Here is a 22,279-nt window from a genome sequence, read left to right on the forward strand (position 1 = left end):
TGAGGGCAGTGTTTTGGCGTTGCAACACTTTGCTCCCCTTCTTCCTCCAGGGACCATTGCAGTTCAGACAGACAACATGTCCGTAGTCTGGTACATAAACAAGCAAGGGGGAACCAGGTCTTACCAACTATGCAGAGAGGCCATGAGAATTTGGCAATGGGCAGTGTCCACCGTCGCTTCTGATCGCAACGCACATCCCGGGTCATCCAACGCCATAGCCGACAGGCTGAGCAGAGCAATACTATTGCCTCACGAGTGGTCCCTCAAACAGTCAGTTGCGGGAAGGATTTTTCGCAAATGGGGCCAGCCTACCTGCGATCTGTTTATGCCTCCAATGAACGCCAAATGCAGGAGCTACTTTGCCCTATTACCCTCCAGGGAAGTCCCCAGGGACGCTGGTGCACGATTGGCCCCGGTCTCCTATATGCTTTTCCTCCATTTCCCTGATTGCAAAGTTTCTACAGAAAGCAAACAACCTTCAGAGGACTATAATTCTCATTGCTCCGCTCTGGCCTCGTCAAATTTGGTTCCCTTTCTATTGCATCACCGCATTCGGGACCTTGGATGCTGGACCCAGAGCCAGATCTACTGACTCACTCGTCAGGAGTTCCTCACCCATCCCTGAATCTCTCCATCTAGCAGCTTGGCTGCTCCGCTTCCTTTCTAGCCAGGTCAATTCCTCTTACATCGGCGGTTCAAGATATTTTGGTAGCTTCTCATAAAGTTTCCACTACAAAGACTTACACCAGTAAGTGGAAACGTTTGTCTTCTGGGCGGAGTCACATCAGTTGGACCCTGTTACAGTGAATAAGGTTTTAGAATTTTGACTGAATTATTTCAGGAAGGAGCTTCCCCGGCTACCTTAAGAGTACAGTTAGCTGCCATTTCTAACTATCATGTAGAGGAAAGTGGTGCACCTATTATGGCTCACAGACTTTGTAAAGCCTTTTAAAGGGTTCCTTTCATATCAGACCACCAGTCAGATGTCCGACATCACCGTGGAATTTAAATTTATTACTCACTAAATTGATGTTACCACCCTTTGAACCGGCTTCAAGTTGCACTTTGAAATTTTTGTCATGGAAAACATTATTTCTAGTGGCTATTACATCTGCTAGACGGGTGTCTGAGCTGCAGGCCCTTTCGGTCAAACATCCTTATTTAATTTTTCATTCTGACAGAGTATCCTCGCACTAATCCATCCTTTCTTCCCAAAGTTTGTTCTACTAGTAATATTAATCAATCCATCGAATTACCCACCTTCTTTAAAGACCACTCTAATAAATTAGAGTATATGTTGCACAAACTAGACGTCCATAGACAACTCAGATTTTATTTGGATAGAACAAAAGATCACAGAAAATCTGATCAACTATTTGTAGCTTTTGCTGACAGCAGAAAGGGTCTTGCAGTCACGAAACGAACTCTTTCGAAGTGGATAACTGACTGTATCATTTATGTTTATGAAGCTTCTGATCAAACATTATCAGCAAAACCCAGAGGACATTCTACCAGATCAATTTCTACATCTTTGGCTCACGCAGCTCGCTTACCTTTAGACACTATTTGCGGCTGCTACTTGGGCTAAACCACATACATTTATATCTCATTACAAAGTGGACAGGGTTTCTAGGGATAGGGCAACCTTTGGTTCCACTGTGCTCAAGAACGCTCTCCTTGAGTTCCTCAGGATCATGGAGCTAGGGACGCTACCCATGTGTAAGAACAAAGGCGAGATTGAACACTCTCACATAAAGAAGTTATATTCTTACCATAACGTTCCATGTGGAGTGTTCATCTCGCCTTGGTTATTACACTCCCACCCTTCCCACCCTTAGGAAGAACGTTCGATTTGGTGCCTGGTCTGGAGTATTCTCCTTCTGCTGTTGCAGTATTACTGTTACTATCATACACTGGGTATGTTTGTATATATGTATATTATGTATATAGTTGGCATGTGTGCGTGCTTTATGTCTGGTTTGCTTGCAAACTAGATCTGAGGTAAAGGCAGAGGGGGATTGTGGGTATTAGATGTCCTCGAGCTTCTTCTCGATGCAGAGCTTGCAGTCGGAGCCGAGGATCGGCTCCGAACCCATGTGTAATAACCAAGGCGAGATGAACACTCCACATGGAACGTTATGGTAAGGACATAACTTCTTTTTACTTCATGTCAAGTTTTAGCACCGTTGATGTGCAGTGATCATAGAGTTATAAAGGTTAATTTGTTGCTAGATAATTCTGCCAAACTGAAATCTAAACCAATGCACAAAAGATTTTTAACAGATTATATACAAGCAAAACAGTCATGCAAGACTGACTCAAGTGATGCAGTCAGTGGAAAAACTGCAGAAGGAATGTGGAAGAGTTTGTAAGAGAAATTGTTTGAATGCAAAAAAAAACAGTAAAAATGTTTAACATGAGGTTTGGCACACATCAGGAGGTTATATTTTCATAAGAACAAGATACTTGATTAAGGTGAGAGACAAAAAAAAATATAAATGGAAAAGAGGTCAAATTACAACTTTGAAAACTAAACACGTTGGACAAGCAAATTAAGCATAGTGTGAGACAAGATCGAGAAAATTTTGAAAAGACCTTTATATAAAGATATTGATCATACTAGGAAACAATTATATAGATAACATAAGATGTGGAAGGAGTAAAGACATACAAATTGATAAACTGTGTGTAGATTCTGAAATGTATTCTTAGACGCAACAAATTATAAATATATTTATAAAATCTTATGCAAAACAGTGTGGCTCCACAACGGGGGTGGTGGGGGTGATAAGTTGTCCTAGTGACATCCAGAAAACCTCAGATACTGGAATCAAATTAAATTATATTGAAAAAGAAGAACAAAGCATAGGTTGGAGACAGAATTAGTAGTAATGACCTGAGAACAATTCAGCAAGAACTTACAGTACCATTACATCTATTATTTACTAGGCCATATAAATATGGGTGATTTCTCATGATTAGAGACATGCAGTTACTTCCCTTTCCCTTAAAGACAAGTTTAATAAGGCAAACCCTGACTCATACAGACTCTTAAATCTACTTTCATGTTGTACAAAATAATGGAGAAGGTAATACTGGATATGTTATTTTCAGAATTTTAAATGTTGCGACTTGAAACCATATATCAGCATGCATATGTTAAAAATAGATCTATTACCACCTGTAACATGATGTTCTATAACAATATAATAGCAGCTATAAATGAAAAATTGTGCTGTGATGTAATTTATATAGCTTTAACTTCATTATTTGTCAGGGTTATACAGAAAACACTAATCAATAAATTAGAACTAGGTATTGATATGTTCTTGGCTTATAAACAGGACATGGCAAATATACAGCAATTAGACAGGTACAATTATTGGTTACAGTCAGTGTGTCCCACAGGGCTCTGTTCTAAGCCCTTACTTGCTTAAATTGTATCTTTCAGATCTTTGATGTTCATCGTGTTTCACTGTTGCAGTCATTACTCTTGGGTTATCCTGCTGGCAGGCTACCCTCAGTCGGCCAGAATTCCAAAGTCTGGGTCCGGCGTCGGTTGCTGTCGCCTCTTCTCTGACGTCAGTGCACCAGGGGTATAAAAGATCCAGCCGACGCCATTTTCTTCAGTCTTTCTTGCCGCGCGGTGCTCGAAGCAAAAGCAGTTCGCAAGTGCCGGTCAGCCGACTCTTGAGATTTTCAAATCCGAATTTCAGAACCGAAGTCTTCATTAAAGCTAAGTATCCCGTTGGGGAAACTTTTTTCTTGCTCCAGACCGATGTCAGAAAAAGTTGTATTTCTTGTGGGAAGCAAATACCTCATAAGGATTTTCACTCTTACTATATTCCTTGCCTAGGCCCTGATCACATCGTTGCTAGCTGTCGGTTTTGTGCTACATTTAACCAACGCACTATTAAGCGTCGGTTCGATTTTGCATTTCATTACTTTGGCCGAAGATTTAATTATATAATGCCATCGGAACAGCCGACAACTGGAGTTTACAAAAAACTCAAGGACAAGGAAAAGGATAGGCATCCGAGGTCCAAAACTGACGATGAGGCCAGTCACCGGTTCTCAGTGAGGCGCTTTCGCAGCCCCTGGTGCCCGCTACCTCAGAGCCACAGGCCGCTTCCAACTCTCACGTGGAGCCGACTGGGCCTCTGGATACTCAAGGTATTGGACACTCAGAAATCATTCCCTCAGATAGGTCCGGAGCCGCTGAGCAGGCATCGGCTTTTGAGGGTGTCTTCAGGCCTACACAACTATATATTAAGCCATCTTCAGCTTCAAAGACAAAGACTAAAGCAGATCTAAAGACAAAGAAACAAGTACAGCATTCTCCTACTCAGACTTCCATGCCTAAAAAACAGATGCTCATAATGGCCGAAGACCTAATTACTTTGATCAGGGGCTCCCATCCCCCTCCTGATAAGAGGCCTAGTCAAGAGACAGAGTATGATTCTTCTGATCAGGTTTCTATTTCCTCTGATTCCTCTTCTGAACAGGATTACTCCATGCTTCCCTATGAGGATTCTGATGCTGAAGAGTCCATTCCTTCAGCCTCTCCTCCTGAGGATTATTCTTTTGGGCAAACCCTGCATACCATGAGGGAGCATTTCCACTGGGAGAGCCAAGATTATTCTGAATCTAAGAAAAGGCTCAGAGACTTTCTGCTTCTTCCTCAGCACAGATCCCTTGCTATTCCACCTGTTCTAGACATTGTAGATGATGTATTTTCAGAGTCCGGCCTGTCCCCTGATTCTTTACCCCCTGCACCTGCTAAGCCAGCAGATACTACAGGGTCCCGGATTCTCATAAATTGCTATATAAAAACCCCACTGCTGACCCAGAAACTATATCTCAGAGTCCCAAAGGGGTTAAAGCTTCCACTGCAAAAAACCCTGTCCCCTCTGATAGGGATTCTAGGGCTCTAGACAGATGGGGGAAAAAAGTCTGCATTTCTGCTACCCTGGCTGTAAGGGCTTTAAATTGTCGGTTTCATATGCTTAAATATCAGCAATATTTAATGTCACTGCTTAAACAGAAATTGTTGACAAATACTGAATGTTCAGAGAACAAGGAATTGCAGGATTTCTTGCATGCAGCTGAACAAGTGGGAAAGCATACTTTGCAATTTGGTTATGATTCACTGGAGGCCTCTTGCAGGGCCGCTGTTACAGGTTCTGTTATTAGAAGGCATGCTTGGTTAAAGGAACAGAATCTGCCTGATCATGTTAAAGCAAACTTATTAGATGCACCATTACAGCATGATACTTTGTTTGGTACTAAAGCAGAAGAGGTGTTGAAAAAAATGGACGATAAAGCAAAATCCATGCAGACAGTCAAGGATTTCTTACAGGTACAGCCACCCAGGTTTAGCAGGAACTGGCCTTCTAAAAATTGGTCCTTTCCAGTGTCAGACAGAACACAAAGAGGCAGATACAGGCATCCCAGAGGCAGATCTCAGCCCCAAGGCTCATACAGCCCTAAATAATGGGGTGCTGCTACCTCCAAAAGAAGAGAAGACAAATCACAGCCTTACAGGAAACAGTCCCAATGACTTTCCTCTTCCAGATCCAAGCACTTTTCTTTTGGCAGCCCCCTTAGGGGGAAAACTAGCACTTTTTTCATCAAATTGGCAAATGGTTACCCAAGACAAATGGGTCACGAACATAGTGTCCCAAGGCTACAGGTTCCATTTTCACACTCTACCAAGGTCAAAAGGTATGCCAGACCTGCCACACAATCAATGGGCAGAGGCACAAAAACAAATTACAGCCCTCATGGACATGAGGGCCATTCAGCAAGTACCACAACAAGAGCAGGGGCAAGGATTTTATTCCAGACTTTTCCTACAACCCAGAAAGGACAAAACCTGGAGACCAATACTGGACCTGTCAATTTTAAATAGGTTTCTGGAAGTTCCAAAATTCAAGATGTTGACTCTACAGCAGCTACTGCCCATGCTGGGCAAGAAGGCTTGGCTCGTAACTTTGGACCTAAAAGAGGCATACCTGCATGTCCCAATCAGACAACCTTGCAGAAGATACCTCAGATTCATAGCTGGCTCAATGCATTACCAATTCGCTGCACTGCCCTTTGGCTTATCTACTGCGCCCAGGGTCTTTACAAAATGCCTGGCACCAGTAATTGCGTTTTGCAGACAAAAAGGAATTCAAATATATCCCTACTTGGACGACTGCCTAATTCAAGCAGAGAACAAAGACATCCTTCTAAAGCATCTGACGTTTGTAAAAAGATTACTAATTGGCCTAGGGTACACAGTAAACGAAAATAAATCAAAACTAGTGCCCTCTCAAGAGATAATATTCCTGGGTGCAAGCTTAAATACAACTGCCCAGATGGCTTATCTCACACCAGACAAACAAAAGCAACTGACTACTTACTTCAAGAAATTGGCAACAAAACCCCACTTATCTGCAAGGAAAATCCTGCAGGCCTTGGGTTTCATGGCATCCTGCATTCTACTAATTCCATATGCCAGAATGCATATGAGGAAACTACCATGGTATCTAAAAAGTGTTTGGACTCAGCATTGCCACAGCCTGGAGACAGTAATTGCACTCATTCCCTGCCTGCAACAGGAGTTTTGATGGTGGGCAGAAGCCTGTCACCACAACTAGTGTCTGCCATTCAGTTTACCCACTGCCAGACGGACACTTGACAACGGATGCATCAGATTACGCCTGGGGGGGCCCATATGGCAGGAAAATGTATTCAGGGCACATGGCCTGCAAACCAGATGCATCTTCACATCAATCAAAAAGAGATGCTAGCTGTTCAAAATGCCCTGACGGCTTTCAAGGACCTGCTTCATCCAGGACAGTTACTGATAAAGACAGCCAACACTACGGTCATGTGGTACATAAACAAGCAGGGAGGTACACATTCCTACCCCCTCTGCAGACAAGCAATGACCTTATGGGACACAGCATTGGCTTTTCAAGTTCACCTGCAAGCACAATTCCTGACAGGAAAAACAAATACTTTGGCAGACAAACTAAGCAGAAATCTCATGGATCCCCATGAATGGAAACTGGATCCACAAGTCTTCAGCATGACAATAAGGAAATGGGGATGCCCAGACATAGATCTATTTGCTTCCCCTCACAACTGCCAAATGCAGAGATTTTGCACAAGGATTTATCACAAGCAAGCATGGAAAGTGAACGCCCTAACTTTCAGCTGGAAAAATCCAACAGTATATGCTTTTCCCCCACTGCCTCTCCTTCCCAGGGAACTCCTAAAGGTCAGACAAGAGAAGCCAAAAATGATACTGATTGCATCAGACTGGCCACACCAGCACTGGCACCTAATCCTAAAGAGCTCGTCTCAAGGTCCAGCATGGATATTGCCTCAAACTTCTCAATTGCTGACCCAACAAAACAATCAGATCCTGCACAGCCAACTCAGGACCTTAAATCTGGCAGCATGGCGGATAGTGTAGCCATTCAGAACACTCCTCTTTCAAAAGCTGTTATGGATGTTATCTTGGAGGCCAGGAGGCCCAGTACCAGAAAATCTTATGCAGAAAAATGGAAGAGATTCTGTGCTCGGAACCAGGAACAAGGCATTGACACGTGTGTACCAAATATCCCTCAGATTTTACAATACCTAACTGAAATGCTGAACAAAGGCCTTTCTTTCTCATCAATTAAGATTCATGCCTCTGCCATTTCAGCCCATTACAATACAGAACCACCTATCTTTTCTCATCCTTTAATAAGGCAGTACCTCAGAGGGGCCAAAAACATTAGGCCTCCAAGGAGAGCACCAATTCCGGCCTGGAACCTCAATTATGTTTTGGAAAAACTCACACTGTCTCCTTTCGAGCCAGCATCAACAGCAGATATAAAATTCTTATCCTGGAAAACAGCTCTGCTCCTAGCAATAACCTCTGCAAGGCGAGTCTCGGAGTTACAAGCACTCATGGCTGTGGAACCTTTCATCATTTTTCATCCAGACAGGGTTTCTCTGAGAACAAACCCTACATTTATGCCTAAGGTGGTTTCCTGTGTGGCCCTCAACCAAACCATTCATTTGCCTACCTTTTATCCAAATCCACAGAACAAGGGTGAGAAAATTCTGAATTCTTTGGACATACACAGGCAGTTAAGCTTCTACCTGGACAGAACTAAAGCTTTCAGAAAGACTGAGCAACTTTTAGTGTCATATGCTGCAGGATCACAAGGAAGGGCTATCTCAAAACAGACTATTCCTAAATTGATAGGCCAATGCATCCGTTTCTGCTATTTTCAACATGGCAAACCAGTGCCTAAGGGCATTAAGCCTCATTCCACCAGAGCAGCAGCCACTTCAGCAGCCTTCTTCAGAGGAGTACCAACCAAAGATATCTTAGAGGCTGCAACTTGGAGTTCAGTCCACACCTTCACAAAGCACTACCACTTACCTCTTTACTCTAAGTCCAGAGCAGGCTTTGCCACTGCAGTTCTGTGGCCCTCATAGCCTCTCCTAATCCTATTTAGCCCAGCCACCCATCCTCAGCTTTGGGATTCAACCCAAGAGTAATGACTGCAACAGTGAAACACGTTGAACATAGTACAGTTGTGTACCTACCATAAATGTAGATCTTCGAGTGTATTCACTGTTGCAGTCCAGGTTGCCCACCCACCATCCCCCTTTTCTTTGCTGGGACTTATGTGCACCTCTCTATCCTACACAACTTATTTGGTGTATTTGCTTGTAGATGAAGGGCATGTTATTTTTGTGCATGCATTTTTTATTGGCATATTTTTCAGCCTACCAATTTGGGGGCACCTGACATCTGGGGCAAGAAAAACTGAAGAAAATGACGTTGTCTGCATCTTTTATACCCCTGGTGTACTGACGTCAGGGAAGAGGCGACAGCAACCGACACTGGACCCAGACTTTGGAATTCTGGCCGACTGAGGGTAGCCTGCCAGCAGGATAACCCAAGAGTAATGACTGCAACAGTGAATGCACTCGAACATCTACATTTATGGTAGGTACACAACTGTACTTTATCCGAGGTGTTCTACTGTCTGTATGCAGATGACATGAGCTTGGGTACACTGATTACATATATTACAGATAGGGCATGTCTAAAAAAGAAATTGAATAAATTGACCATTTGGGCACAGGAGAATTCAGAATAATATGTTGATAAATGCATAAAAAAACTAAGCATATGAGATTTGGCAGACATAAGTTGAAAGGTGAATATTTAATACAGCACACAATGATTGAAACTGTAGACTCATTTAAGGACCTGGGTATATGGGTTGATTCAGCTATCAGTTTTTCTAATCATATCAACCAATTTGGTTAATGATAGTTATAGAACTGTAGGTTGTATGAAAAGATTTATAAAGTGTAGGAAATCAAAAATGATGAAGTTATTATTTGTTAGTTACATAAGACCCAAACTTGAGTATGGATTAACAATATGGAAACCCTATAAGAAAACAAGCATGAGTAAACTGGAAAGAATATAATGGAAATATACCAAGGGTATCCATGGTTGTGAAAATGTAAGTTGTTATGAAAGGCTAAAATATCTGAACTTGTACAGTGTCCTTACAGATAGATCTAAGAGGAGATCTTATTCAGGTATATAGGGCATTTAGTGAGCACTACCTCTGGGAATGTTTGGGATTAGCAAAAAGTACTAGAGAATCATTGGTCAACCTATGCAGAAGATCACAGAGTAGCTGATGCATGGAATGGACTGCCAAATTGCATTAAAGCAAGCACTAGTTTAGATGTTTTAAAAACAGCCTGGACACTTATGAAAACAACTGTTTTGGTATATTGGCATGTTAGAAGGGCATTAATGCCCCTGCTTGAAATATTTGTATGTATGTATGTATGCATGCATAAGCTAAGCACTCTGCAATAACCAGTAAAGCTGCCTGGCGTAATTTATTTAGTCTGTTCTGAAGGTTGCTGAAAGGCTTCAATATATGGTTGGAGTAATCTAGTCTCTTTAGGTTCATAAGCAAACACTAGCCTGTCATTCTGTAGAAGTTTACAAGCCTCACCAATAACTAGAGTCGGAATCAAACCTTGTGTCTTGTATCTGTGAGGTAAAGACCTTAACTATTATACAAACTCCTCCACTCTCTGCTCATGTTTGGCTGACTGTGATATGGTGACATGTCTTCTACTGCCTCAGGTGACTGCATTATATGCATGACTGAGTTCCTGTTCACTCTGTTACATTTGTAGAACTGAAGTGCCTGTTTCCTAAGTCATGGTTGCATAATATGCAGAAATGTTGTCTTTCCCTTGACCAGTCAGGTGGCTTGGTGGCGTAATGCATGTTCGCCTTTTTTTGCATTTCAGTAGAGACCATTAGTGTTTAAAAGAGTCTGATCCTGCTAAATGTTTTTTGACTTCGGTAAATATTGGTAAATGTCATCGTTCTCTGATTATACGAGTTTCTAATTGTCATCTTTGCTGTTTGCTTGCTAGATTCAGAAACACTCTACAAGGTGGTAAATGTGGTCCCTGCAGCACGCTGGAAAGAGTTTGTCCGACGCCTTGGTCTACCTGACTCGTGCATTGAAAGACTTTACTATGAAAATCGTCACTTCTACCGGGAGGCTCAGTATGAGATGATCAAATGTTGGTGTCTCAAAAAGGGACAGTCAGGAGCAACAATTGAAGTGATCTACAAAGTGTTAACTGAGATGGACCTGAGTGGATGTGCTGAAATGATTCAAGAGTCTTTGCAGGCCAATTAATCTTACACTGTAGTACTATCACCCTTAAACATCGAAGAGGAGTATGCACCAGCAGAACAAATGTAGAGGCTCATTCAGTGCAGCGCTTCTCACATTCATGCCCTTTTTTACTTGCCCACTTTTAATTGTGGGTTGTACTAATGGCTTTGCTGCATGGCCATTTGCCTGCAACATGAATACATGTGCAGACTTAAAGAAATAATAAGGTGCATACAGATACTATGGTTCCACTTATTTCATCTGATGTGAGAGACTGTTGTACCTTCGTTATGTATGCACTGTACATGTATTAAGCCATGTAAACGTGAAAAAACACAGTTATTGTGGTATATATTCAGTAAACTGAAGAAAGAAACATGGCTAATTGAGTACAAGGTCTGAACAGCTGGTTTTATTAGTCATTAAACAAAAGTTTTTTTATACATGTATGTAAACACGTTCAGTTTGTAGAAAATATTACAGTAAGACAAAGCTGTTTATTGTGATGGATGAATAATTCTTTTGAGCTGTTGGAAATGTTCATGTTTGATCTGTGATTTTTGTCATTTTTTTCATCCATAAGCATGCAGACCCAGATGGGGATGTAGATTCATAGATCAGTACTAGGCTAACTGCCCTTGTGAGCCATTTTAAGCCTAGCCAATTATCCCTTGGGAGACTTGAACCCTGCACCTTGTGTTTGTAAGGCAAACACCTTAACCATTAGGCCACCCTCCCAGCCTGTAGTTTAACATCATCAGAAATGCTGACTGTCCATAAACAGCAAACTTTCCCATGAAGACAGTACTAACATGTTAGGAGGTGTGGCTTATCATTTTATCTTATCAACAGTTAAGGGAACTGTACTTTTGCACTACAGAACTTGAATCCCAGCATGAATCTTTCTCACACTAATCCCACTGTATATACATAAGTAAGTAATTTGTTGCAGTCTTCCGAGTTTTCATCTAGCATTCCTCGGATGTCACACCCATCCCCTTGCTCTCCATTCTTTCTCCTGTTCTCTTCTGCCTCCTTGCTGGCATTTATGAGTAACCTCCACTTCACCCACCCATTCTAGCAACTTCTTCTAGCTGTCAACCACTTATTCAGTGAGTTAATGCTCCCTTCAGCCTTCCCTGTCCCTTCATTTCTAACCAATCATATTCCCCCTTCATGATCTAGTAACCCCATATCATATCTCCCTATTCCATAGGTTCATAGGTTCATAGATTAGTACTAAGCTAACTGCCCTTGCGAGCCATTTTAAGCCTAGCCAATTATCCCTTGTGAGACTCAAACCCTGCACCTCGTATTTGTAAGGCAAACACCTTAACCATTAGGCCACCCTCCCACCTGGTCTTCACTGAGTAGAATTAACGCTTTTTCTTCATCCTTCTGTCTCCTTTATTACAGTAACTGCTTTCTGTTGTTCATCAAGACTGTTATTTAGGGGGCAATTATGTCCTATGGAAAACACTCAAAAGTGCCAAATATCCTGAGATTTTAGGAGAAAAAATGTTTCACAAGTTTCCTTAAATAGTTGAATTAAGCAATTGTCTGGTAATTGAGACAGCACAAACAACTCATATGCTAAAAGAATAAGCTTTTATTTTGGCAAAAAATGATGTTTATTCCTTTTCATTGGTTGTGGATATAGTTTGTCCTCGTGCTTATACATGAAATGTCCTGTTTTGGGCATTTGAAAAGGTGGCAGCATGTAGTGCTAGAAAATAAACTTAACTATGCCCCCCACACAGTAGTAGACTAGCCTCCTTTTCCCTGGAATCTGTTCCCCTTGGGGTGCAGTCATGTATCCTGCCGACTTTAGTTGCAACCCTGTCACTCTGCTATATCTAATGCTATGGTTTTCAGCATTCTTAGATACTTGTTCAAATCAATGTGCATTTTGTAAACACTCAAGCTTTGTAACATACCTCTCAGTTGCTGTGCCTTACTTTTTTGTCCATGTAGTTCATTTAGCCAGAACTCTTGTTGAGCTGTTTACCTTCTTCAGTGATTCAGAGCTTTTGGTGTCAGTTGTAAACAAATGAATCCACTTTTCAATGCCCTTACATATGTCCATGACATAAGTACTGAAGAATACTAACCTTTGTGGTACATCATTAATTGGTTGTCTTTCTCCTGCTAGTGTCCCCTGTACAGCCACCTTGTCCTTCCATCTGTCAGTGTCAGCCTACTTCTGACCCTTGGCTTTTGCAGCTTATTGTCATGTAAGCAGGTGAGTTTAATTGCTTCCCGCATTAGGGATAAGCTACATCTTGTGAGGGCCCTCATGTCAGGTGCCTCTACATACCAGTCATTTAACTGAATCAGTCAGCTGGCCGTGTTTCTTAACCATATAACCATGCTTGATCCATAACTTTAACTTGGCTTTCTTCCTGTTTGTCTCACAGCATCACAAGAATTTATCAGTTTCTTTGATAGTTTGGCTTACTAGTGTACGGTTCCAGGGTTGAATTTTGTTGCCTCCTTTGTGGACCGATCTCATTTTCCGATGGCCAGTGATTACTTGAATACATGCTAAAGGGTTGCCAACCTTGGCCAGTATTTTAAGGATGGTTTGGTGGCTCATCTAGCCTTTCTATGTTGCCTTCCGTCAAGTTGGCAAGCTGCTGCATTCTTCCTTTCTTCCCTGTTTCATTCTCACTTTCCATTTTACCTTCCCACTGCTGTATGTTTAATCACTGTTCTCTCATAAAGTCGGAAGCAGGTAATTTGTTTTCACGATCTCCGCTTGCTCAGTGTTATTACCTAGCCTGCACTGAATGCTTGCTTAACTCTGTCTTCTTGTACCAAAAAATCCTTTCTCCTCTTGCCTTAACCCTACCACTATTTCTGATTCCACCCCTTCATTAGCTTCCCGAAGTCCCTGTTTGACTTTTATTGGCCACCTCCATGCCTTCATATTTTGCCATACCCTTTCGTTTTCATGATTCCTCCTTTTCTAAGGAGGGGTCACCTATACCTGCCCTAATCTGGTTGATCATAACAGCTGCACCCACATTCATTCCCTAAGGAGGAAGAGATGATTATGGCAGAGCCGTCATCCATACATTGGACCCCACCAGTACATGTTGCAGTTTTCAAAGGTTAGATATGCAGTGAAGTGGTTTGAGAGCTCAGCACCCACTCCTCTGAGTGTCAATATCCCCACATTCGCACTCTTTTAAAGGCAAACTTGTGACCATCTCTGGTCTCCAGCAGAGCAAGTATCCCAAGATGCATTCCTCCGCAATCCCCGGGGAGAGACGAGTAGGGTGGTGTCTTATCATTCTGTCCTTACCCAACCCATGATTTCTCCTTAACCACATGGGTTTCTGTCTTTCTTTATTGTTGCTTTTACTCTTTACCCACCTCTGTTGTTTTTTGTGCACTTCTTTTGACATCTCCCAAGACTTATTTGCCCCTTTTGCTCCCTGCAAACCTATCAGTTCTCGGCATCCCTTGTGTCCTTGTCCACCTCTCTGTAATCATAAACCTGTATATTTCTGTATCTGTTCCTTTGTTTACTCTCCTACAGTGAATTCAGCTTACATGGTCATTGTTTGCTTAAGATGCCTTTCCTTAAACCCTCTACTTTCCTTAGCACTATATCCGCATTCTTGCATATATGCTTTGTGCCACCTTCCTTCAGGATCCAGGTGCAGAACTTGCATTATCAGCAATGTGTCTGAGAAAAGAAACAGCAGATTTTAGAATTATATAACATACATAAACACAAACAACACCAACTAGCTTTTATGTTACATGCTAAAGTGTACTGGGCTTTTATAACAACTTGCAAGAATATGTGATGTTTGTCTTGTCTGCAACATTCATATAAGAGTGGAAGGACTGACAAATTAGAGCGCAAGAGTGGAAGAACTGGCAAATTAGAATGCACTTAAAGTATATAATGTGTTTGATATTTTTAAAAGATTGTAGAGAATGCTAATGACATGGTCCGATAGTTAGGTAAACAAAATTACCATAACCTATTAATTCTCATGCCATTTAGGACAAAAGGACCCAATCGTATGTATTCATGGAGAAACCTATTTCAGAGTGAAGCACAGACAGAATGGCATTGTCCATCTAAAGAAGGTAACATCCTAAGAACAGTTGGATCACAGCAGAAGTAGCCCATTAGTTAAGTTTTTGCCTCACATCTCTGCGGTGTAGTACTAAAATCCTGACTCCTGGCCAGTGTCTGGTCAAAGTTTGTGCGTTCTCATATCAGCTTGAGTTTTGATGAATATTCGGTTCTCCTCCCATCTCCCCAATACTTGCTGTTTGATACCATACTCTAAACAGTGTGTGTATATGTAACGTATATATTTATGTTATCATCATAAGTAACACTGCTGCATTTCAGGTGTAAATGAATGGGACGTGGCCACAGGCAAATGCCAGTCCTCAGGCCAGATTTCAGGAGTACTCGAACATCCCTAGATCAAGCATAAGATAACACCTCACTCTGAGGATTTCAGCCAGATATTGCACTGCAAAACAGAGAGTATCCCAAGCTTTCTTCATTCTCTTTTGTAGCTGGGGTGAACAATCGCACTATCTTACCTGAGTCTGTTAATGATGTCCAGGCAAAGATTGAGCAGCAGAACAAATTTTATTGTTGTTTATTGTTTTCAGAATGTATTATTTTTTAGAGGGTCACTAAGGGCAACCCCAGAAACAGTCATCAACAAATATATGAGGGAGGGTGTTCCCCTAATGATTGTCATTTATGGCATTTACTTTGTCTTGGTGAGGAATATAAGGTAGCAAATTGTGAACATTGTTAAAACTTTCTTGTTTTGAAAAAAGCCACAAATCTTCAAGTTTTGGTGAGTTAAGAAAGCTACAGATACTGTGACCTGGGGTGTCCTCGGTGTCCTCCCCTCTGCTAACTAATGAATCTTTGACCAGTTCAGGAATTATAATAAAGTTGAATAAAGTCCCTAAAAACTCCACAAACTTTGTAAAATAGACCAAACAAAATATTACTTAAGGAATTTATGGACAGAGTGTGAGACCTTACTCACCCAGCTGACCCTCATTTTAGAACCAATGCAGCAGTGGAAAGTATGAACAAACCAAAATGCTAAAACCATTTATTTCAAAAAGACTTTATAAATAAATAATCAGAAGCCCAAAAGTATATCACAAAAATACATAAACAAATGCTTTCATCTGGTAATACCAGTCTTCATCAGTTAACTGAAAGCATCATGTGACTACAACTTTAAATACATCCCTTATGAGCATAAAGATTTAAAGTGAAAGAAAATGAAGGCTTATGCTAGATAATATATGATGCTACTTCCATGATTTTATATTGGGTGCTATGTTTCATAATAAGTTGGTTTCAGTTTTTCTATGTAGAGATATATTGCATTCTTAAATATTCTTTTATATTTCTAAATATTTTTAATCCTGGGGGTGCTTCAGGCTGTCAAGCACCATTTGGGTGTGTGGTTATCATTTTAAGTATGCACTTTCTCTTTAAATCTTTATGATTTAATAGGATACATTGTATTTAAGGTTGTAGTCATGAGTCTTTTTGAAATAAATGGTTTTAGGATTTTGGTTTGTTCGTCCTTTCCACCGCTGCATTGGTTCTTGGCTTTAGTTCAGTATCATTGGAGCTGACCCTCATTTTAGGCTTGAGGAGCCTCATCCTTATTAGTCCAGGTTGCATCACCTCCCAACCCAGGATACCTTACCAGTTATAACTCCCCCTGTAATGGTCCTTTTTAAGGCAGGCAGGGTAGGGCTATTTTTTCAAGAGTCAGGTCTCAGAAGAATCTGTCACTGTGCTGCATGCAGATGTCAATCTCCAGTTGTACTTGGTGGGTAGAGGCTTTCCTTGGGAAAACTTCCAAGAGTTTCATTCTCTCCTGTGAGTGCAAACAGCAGAAACTTTTTCTGTTGTATAGACGTTTGCTGCCAATGATGTATCTGCTACTACTTCCCTGCTTTTCTTGTTGCAGGAGGGTTGATGGCCCTTTTGACTGGTGATCTCTGGTGACCACCCTGTCGGGTGCTTATTCTACTATCTCCTGCAGTTCCTTTACAGTTTATTTAAAGGAGATGTAAGAGGAGTACTCGCTGGCTTTGCAAAGAGCTGTTCCACTGCTCACACAATACTGTACAGACTCTACCTTGCAGTTAATCATACCGAAGGAAAGGAAGCAGGACTTCTCTTTTGAGGCTTTTCTTCTGAAAGCTCGTCAAACTGACCCTGGAGAGGAGGATCCATCGTACTTGAACAGGATCTGCTTTCCCATTGTCTGTGAAACAGATAACAATGGCATTGTTTCATTAAGCTTCTGTCAGAGAAGATATGTCACATGGAAGAAACAGTATTACAGCGATAAACTTCAAGTGATGGAACTGACTGAAACCCAGGAGTGGAACTTTGCTGCTGGACACAGAGAACTTAAACTCTCAGTCATTTTGCAGTAGGGCAAGTGCTTGAAGATGTCTTTCATAGTGTGTAACCAGTGCAGGATAGGCAACCCTGTGTACCCAGAAAGCATGACAGATTTTCTAGAATACAAGAATAACACAAGTACCTGTACAAGAACCGTGTTGTAGACCCATCAGTTTTTATTTTTTGTGGCTGCTTCTGGGGGAGCTAGAGGTCCATACCAGGTTCACATATCCTCCCATAACAGGGGCAGTGGAGTCCTAGATTTCCTAAAAATGTTTGTTCCTCTGTCATGTTGATCATCAATGCTATTAACTGTCAGGCACATATGATTAAATACTTGGGGAGGATATCCTCAAACAGACTGAATATATTGCCAGAAATATTGCTGGTGGGTCCAGAGGAAAGAGGTTAGTAAAACTTTTGTGATCTGCAGCTAAAGTGGAAAAACGCTTTAAGTATGGATATGGTGCATGCAGTGAATGATTTTTCTCGAACATCTCCCTCTGGAACAGTGAATTGGAGACAGGCCTCATTATGGCTACAACCTTCACCAGATAATGTGAAGGGGGTGTTGTTAAATATGTCAATATATACAGAGAGAGAGAGAGATTTGCACCCTTTTTAAGAAATTTACAAAAACACTGCAGAAAATCAAAGATCATGCAGTTTAGTAAAAGAGCACTTCCAGCCACAATCCCTGGATGCTGTAGGAACTACTCCACTAACCAGAGAGTGTTGTGTATGAAGCAGGCAAAGGAGGCTCAATATGGCGAAAAAAGCAGCCAGAGTGGAGAGAGAGAGAAAAGGCCCTGTCAAACCACAGGGATGTAGAGCTGGATGTGGGTCATCTTCAACCAGTATTGGAGCCAATCCCATGTGACTTCCTGTCTCTGAGCCTACCCCATGTGACTTTCTGTATCTGCTCACCCTCCTCCTCCCTTCCTTAAAGCCTCCTGCCTAGATGAATATGGTTATTCTTGACTTCTAGACCGATAAATGCAGGAAATATTAATCTAGGGCTGCACCACAGACGCTGTGCAGTTCCCTTCCTTCCTTGCCATACTTACATGTACCAGGAACCATCTACATTTGGCCCACGTCTGTTTTCCAGCAGATTGTTGAATACATGCCAATCGATGTTATCCTAGCAGCAGAGAAAGGCAAAGCATTTTATTCAGGACTTTTCCTTGGTACTCCAGGAAAAGGGTGTGGAGAAGTGCATGCTAGACCTTTCAAGTCAAAAAAATGTGCAACAGTCATGAAGCTCAAGATGTTAAGTTTAGAAGGCTTACTCCACCATACTAAGGCTTAGTCTGCAATACTTCTGTTAAGTTTAGAAGGCTTACTCTGCAGTACTTCTGTTAAGTTTAGAAGGCTTACTCTGCAGTAATAAGGCATACTCTGCAGTACTTCTATTAAGGTTAGAAGGCTTCGTCCTCAGTGCTTCTTTCTCCTGTTATTAATCATTGCCTTTCTCATTCCTTTAGGCTTGAATGATGCCTGCCAATACACATCCCTATTCACATAGTGCACATACGATACCCAAGATTTTTAGTGGAAGTCTTCCATTTTTTAGTTTTACCTTTTTGGTTCTTGGTCTTTCTGCTGTAGCCTGAGTCTTAGTTAAATGCATTTTGGCACTTTTTGCCCGCATTAAAAGAAATGGTATTCATATCTATATTTGTTTGGACAGGTATCTGAGACAGGCATATTCATTAGTGGAGTTGAAGAAAGCTCTCAATTAAATTTTCAATTACTTTTTGAGGCTGGGAATATCCGTAAACTTCAAAAGTCCATTTTCTTCTTCTTACGTCACTTACAGACACTACAGACTCATACTGTCCATACCTTGGGACAGGATTTTATTTACTTCTAAATTCTTATGGATTTCACCGAACTGTCATATAACCAGCATTTGTATGAAAGTCCTGGGGTATATGACAGTATTCATTGTAATGACACCTCGTGCAAGAGTGCATATGAGGATGTCCTGGGGTATATGACAGTATTCATTGTAGTGACACCTCGTGCAAGAGTGCATATGAGGAAGTCCTGGGGTATATGATAGTATTCATTGTAATGACACCTCGTGCAAGAGTGCATATGAGGAAGTCCTGGGGTATATGATAGTATTCATTGTAATGACACCTCGTGCAAGAGTGCATATGAGGAAGTCCTGGGGTATATGATAGTATTCATTGTAATGACACCTCGTGCAAGAGTGCATATGAGGAAGTCCTGGGGTATATGATAGTATTCATTGTAATGACACCTCGTGCAAGAGTGCATATGAGGAAGTCCTGGGGTATATGATAGTATTCATTGTAATGACACCTCGTGCAAGAGTGCATATGAGGAAGTCCTGGGGTATATGATAGTATTCATTGTAATGACACCTCGTGCAAGAGTGCATATGAGGAAGTCCTGGGGTATATGATAGTATTCATTGTAGTGACACCTCGTGCAAGAGTGCATATGAGGAAGATCAAGCGAAACCTCTAAAGCCTATGAGACCAGCATCGCCTGTCCATAGAGCATAGGGTTCCCATTATCTCAGGCCTTTCTTCCACCTTTCAAAATGTTAACCATTGATGTCTCAGAATACGGTGGAGGGTTGGCATATTTTAAAGTCCAGGGCAGATATTCCAAGACTCTGCTGAACAAGCATGTAAATGTGAAAGAGGTGACTCCAGGCCTTCAGGTTAGTATTCAATTCAGGGACCATGCTGTGGTGTCAGACAGTACTACAGTGATGTAACACATTACCAAGCAGGAGCGTAGCCACTCCTGCCTCTTCTACAGATTACCCTTGATGCTTTGGGACTTGTCCATCAACTTGGCCATAAGTCTACAGTCAGTCTACATTCCTGTAAAGAGTTGTTAAAGGCCTTATGCATAGGACTTTAGGAAGTCTGCATGACTAGAAAATAAGACACTTTTCCTAAAGATCACAGATGTGGGGCACCTCAGGTGTCTACTTATCCACAACTTCAAACATGTATTACCTGAGGAAATTCTGTCACCCAAATCCTTGCTTAGCAACATGGACAGCACATTTCATTATCTACACAGTGGAGTTGTGGACATCTGTGTATTTCTGCTTCAGTCAGATACCTTTAATTCATTATAGTAAAAGCAAAAAGATGGTAATTACTCTCAACTCATTTACATGTTCTGTATAATTCAGTGCTACCTCTCAACTGCATCCTGCTGATCCAACAACAAGGGACTTTGATGTACCTCGTCAGTGGTCTCAAGCCCAATGTCTGGATGGTTCCAAGTCAATACCAGAAAGTTATGTGTTCTCCTTGTATGCTATCTGTATATTATTGGAAGCCAGAAGGTCCAATACCAGAAAGTCCTACCTTTTCAAATGTAGCAAGAGGCATGTGAAACTAACAGCTTCTTGATTTCCCCTGTAGTTTGGCAGTACCTCTCTATAGTGTTTTAGCGATACCTAGCCTGCTATTCTGTTGAAATACACATGTCAACAATTTCAGCCTGTTTGCCTTTGGACTTTTCGGTCTCTCCCAGCTCTGATGTAGAGGTGTTCCTGAAAGGTGCCTTACATCAAGGAGCCCCATCCCTTTATGGATTTGAACTTTATAATCGAGACTCCTCCTCCTCCTCCTCCAGTTGAGCTTGCCAGTCTTGCTGCAATGAAGTTCATGTCTTGGAAGACATTTATCTTAATAGCAACGATGTCATCCAAACAAATCTGAGGTGTGCAGGTTCTGATCTGCAGGGTACACTACAGTATGTTCCACAAGGAGGGGTTGGCACTCAAAACCAATCTGTCTTTCATGGATTTGGTGGTTAGAGTGTTCTGTGAAACAAGTCATTAAGCTTCCTGTTTTTCACAACAGTCGACAGAATAAATGTGTATCTCTGTACCGTAGGAGTAACCTTTCATGATGGACTACTACAGTCTTTACCTGGCTCAGGTTTCCCCTGTCTTATTAGGAGAGGGATGGGTTTGTTTATGATGTGTGGTGACTCTATTTTCCAGAAAACTAACTGGAGATAATCCGGGGCACTCTTTTATACTCCTATTTCTGAAGTTCTTGGCAAGGTAACTAATCTTTTACTGAGTTTGGGATATCTGACTGCTCTTGAAGATGAAAAGAAAAAAAAAACACTTCATAGTAAATTGGTTCACTCAAAACTGGAAAATAAAAATGAACTATAACAGATGACACTTTATTACTTGTTTACCAGTTTTCTCATCTATACAAATGGAAGATTTTCTCAGAGCATAGAGTATTTGCTGAAAGGTACCAGTTTCTTTAACTTGATCACATATTCATCATCAGCTAATCATGTGATTGTACCCACATTTCTCTTGAAAGACCATATTTCTCCTGAAAGGAGTATAATTCCATTCCATATAAATATAACTATGATTAAGTGCCAAATGAACTAGAGTACTACATAATAAACTCTCTGTTAAGTATTATGTGCTGCAAGTTTAATGTATTTTTTTATTTGAATGCTTTTTAATCTGGTGTTTGTCAACATTCAGTGTTAGATGCCACAATAGCTATTTCCTGTCTAACAGACTGTCCAAATCCCCACCTGTTTGATTCAGAATTGGTAAATCTTTCACAAACTGCAGGAAGTGTTTAAAGGTTCTACATTTCTCCACATGCTTATAGAAAGCATTATTAGAATCCCTGTTTCATGGGTCTATATTAAATAATCGAACGCTTAGAAAAGTGAACAATGATTTATCGACCCCATGTAAGCGAAAGCTTACAAACTCGAACACTTAGAACAGCAACATAAAGTGGGGGGCTTCACCCCCTACAACACCCGATATGGGGGGCTGTGCCCCCACACCCCCCTACTTAAATATACCAACTTCGAAATTTCACTACAGTGATGAAAATGGCAAAGTAACGGACGCAGCCAAGTGATTTCTTTTCCAGGGAAAGAATTTGCTTATATGCTGCCTCATCATTTTGCCTTTTCGTCTTTTCAAGTTCGACCAAGATGCGTTATCTAATAGGAACCCCTGTTTCATAATGTATACACATGGACATAAATCCTTGATGAAATGTTGCAATGAAAACAACAGTCTTGCCATTACAAAAAAATATGTTCACGATGCCAAGCACAG

General features: G+C 41.3%; 1 protein-coding gene across 1 annotated transcript in view; it reads left to right on the forward strand.

Moving 5' to 3' along the window:
* Positions 1 to 21,681, forward strand: part of TNFRSF1A (TNF receptor superfamily member 1A) — a 931,685-nt gene extending 910,004 nt beyond the window's left edge. Inside the window, exon 10 of the mRNA XM_044079564.1 lies at positions 10,477 to 21,681. Within this exon, the coding sequence (XP_043935499.1) occupies positions 10,477 to 10,748 (272 nt within the window). The 3' untranslated portion in view covers positions 10,749 to 21,681. The remainder of the gene's footprint in view (positions 1 to 10,476) is intronic.
* Positions 21,682 to 22,279: the final 598 nt, after the last annotated feature.

This window comes from Protopterus annectens, chromosome 8.part0, assembly GCF_019279795.1.
Source record: "Protopterus annectens isolate FY-2018-M chromosome 8.part0, PAN1.0, whole genome shotgun sequence".
Taxonomy (NCBI): Eukaryota; Metazoa; Chordata; order Ceratodontiformes; family Protopteridae; genus Protopterus; species Protopterus annectens.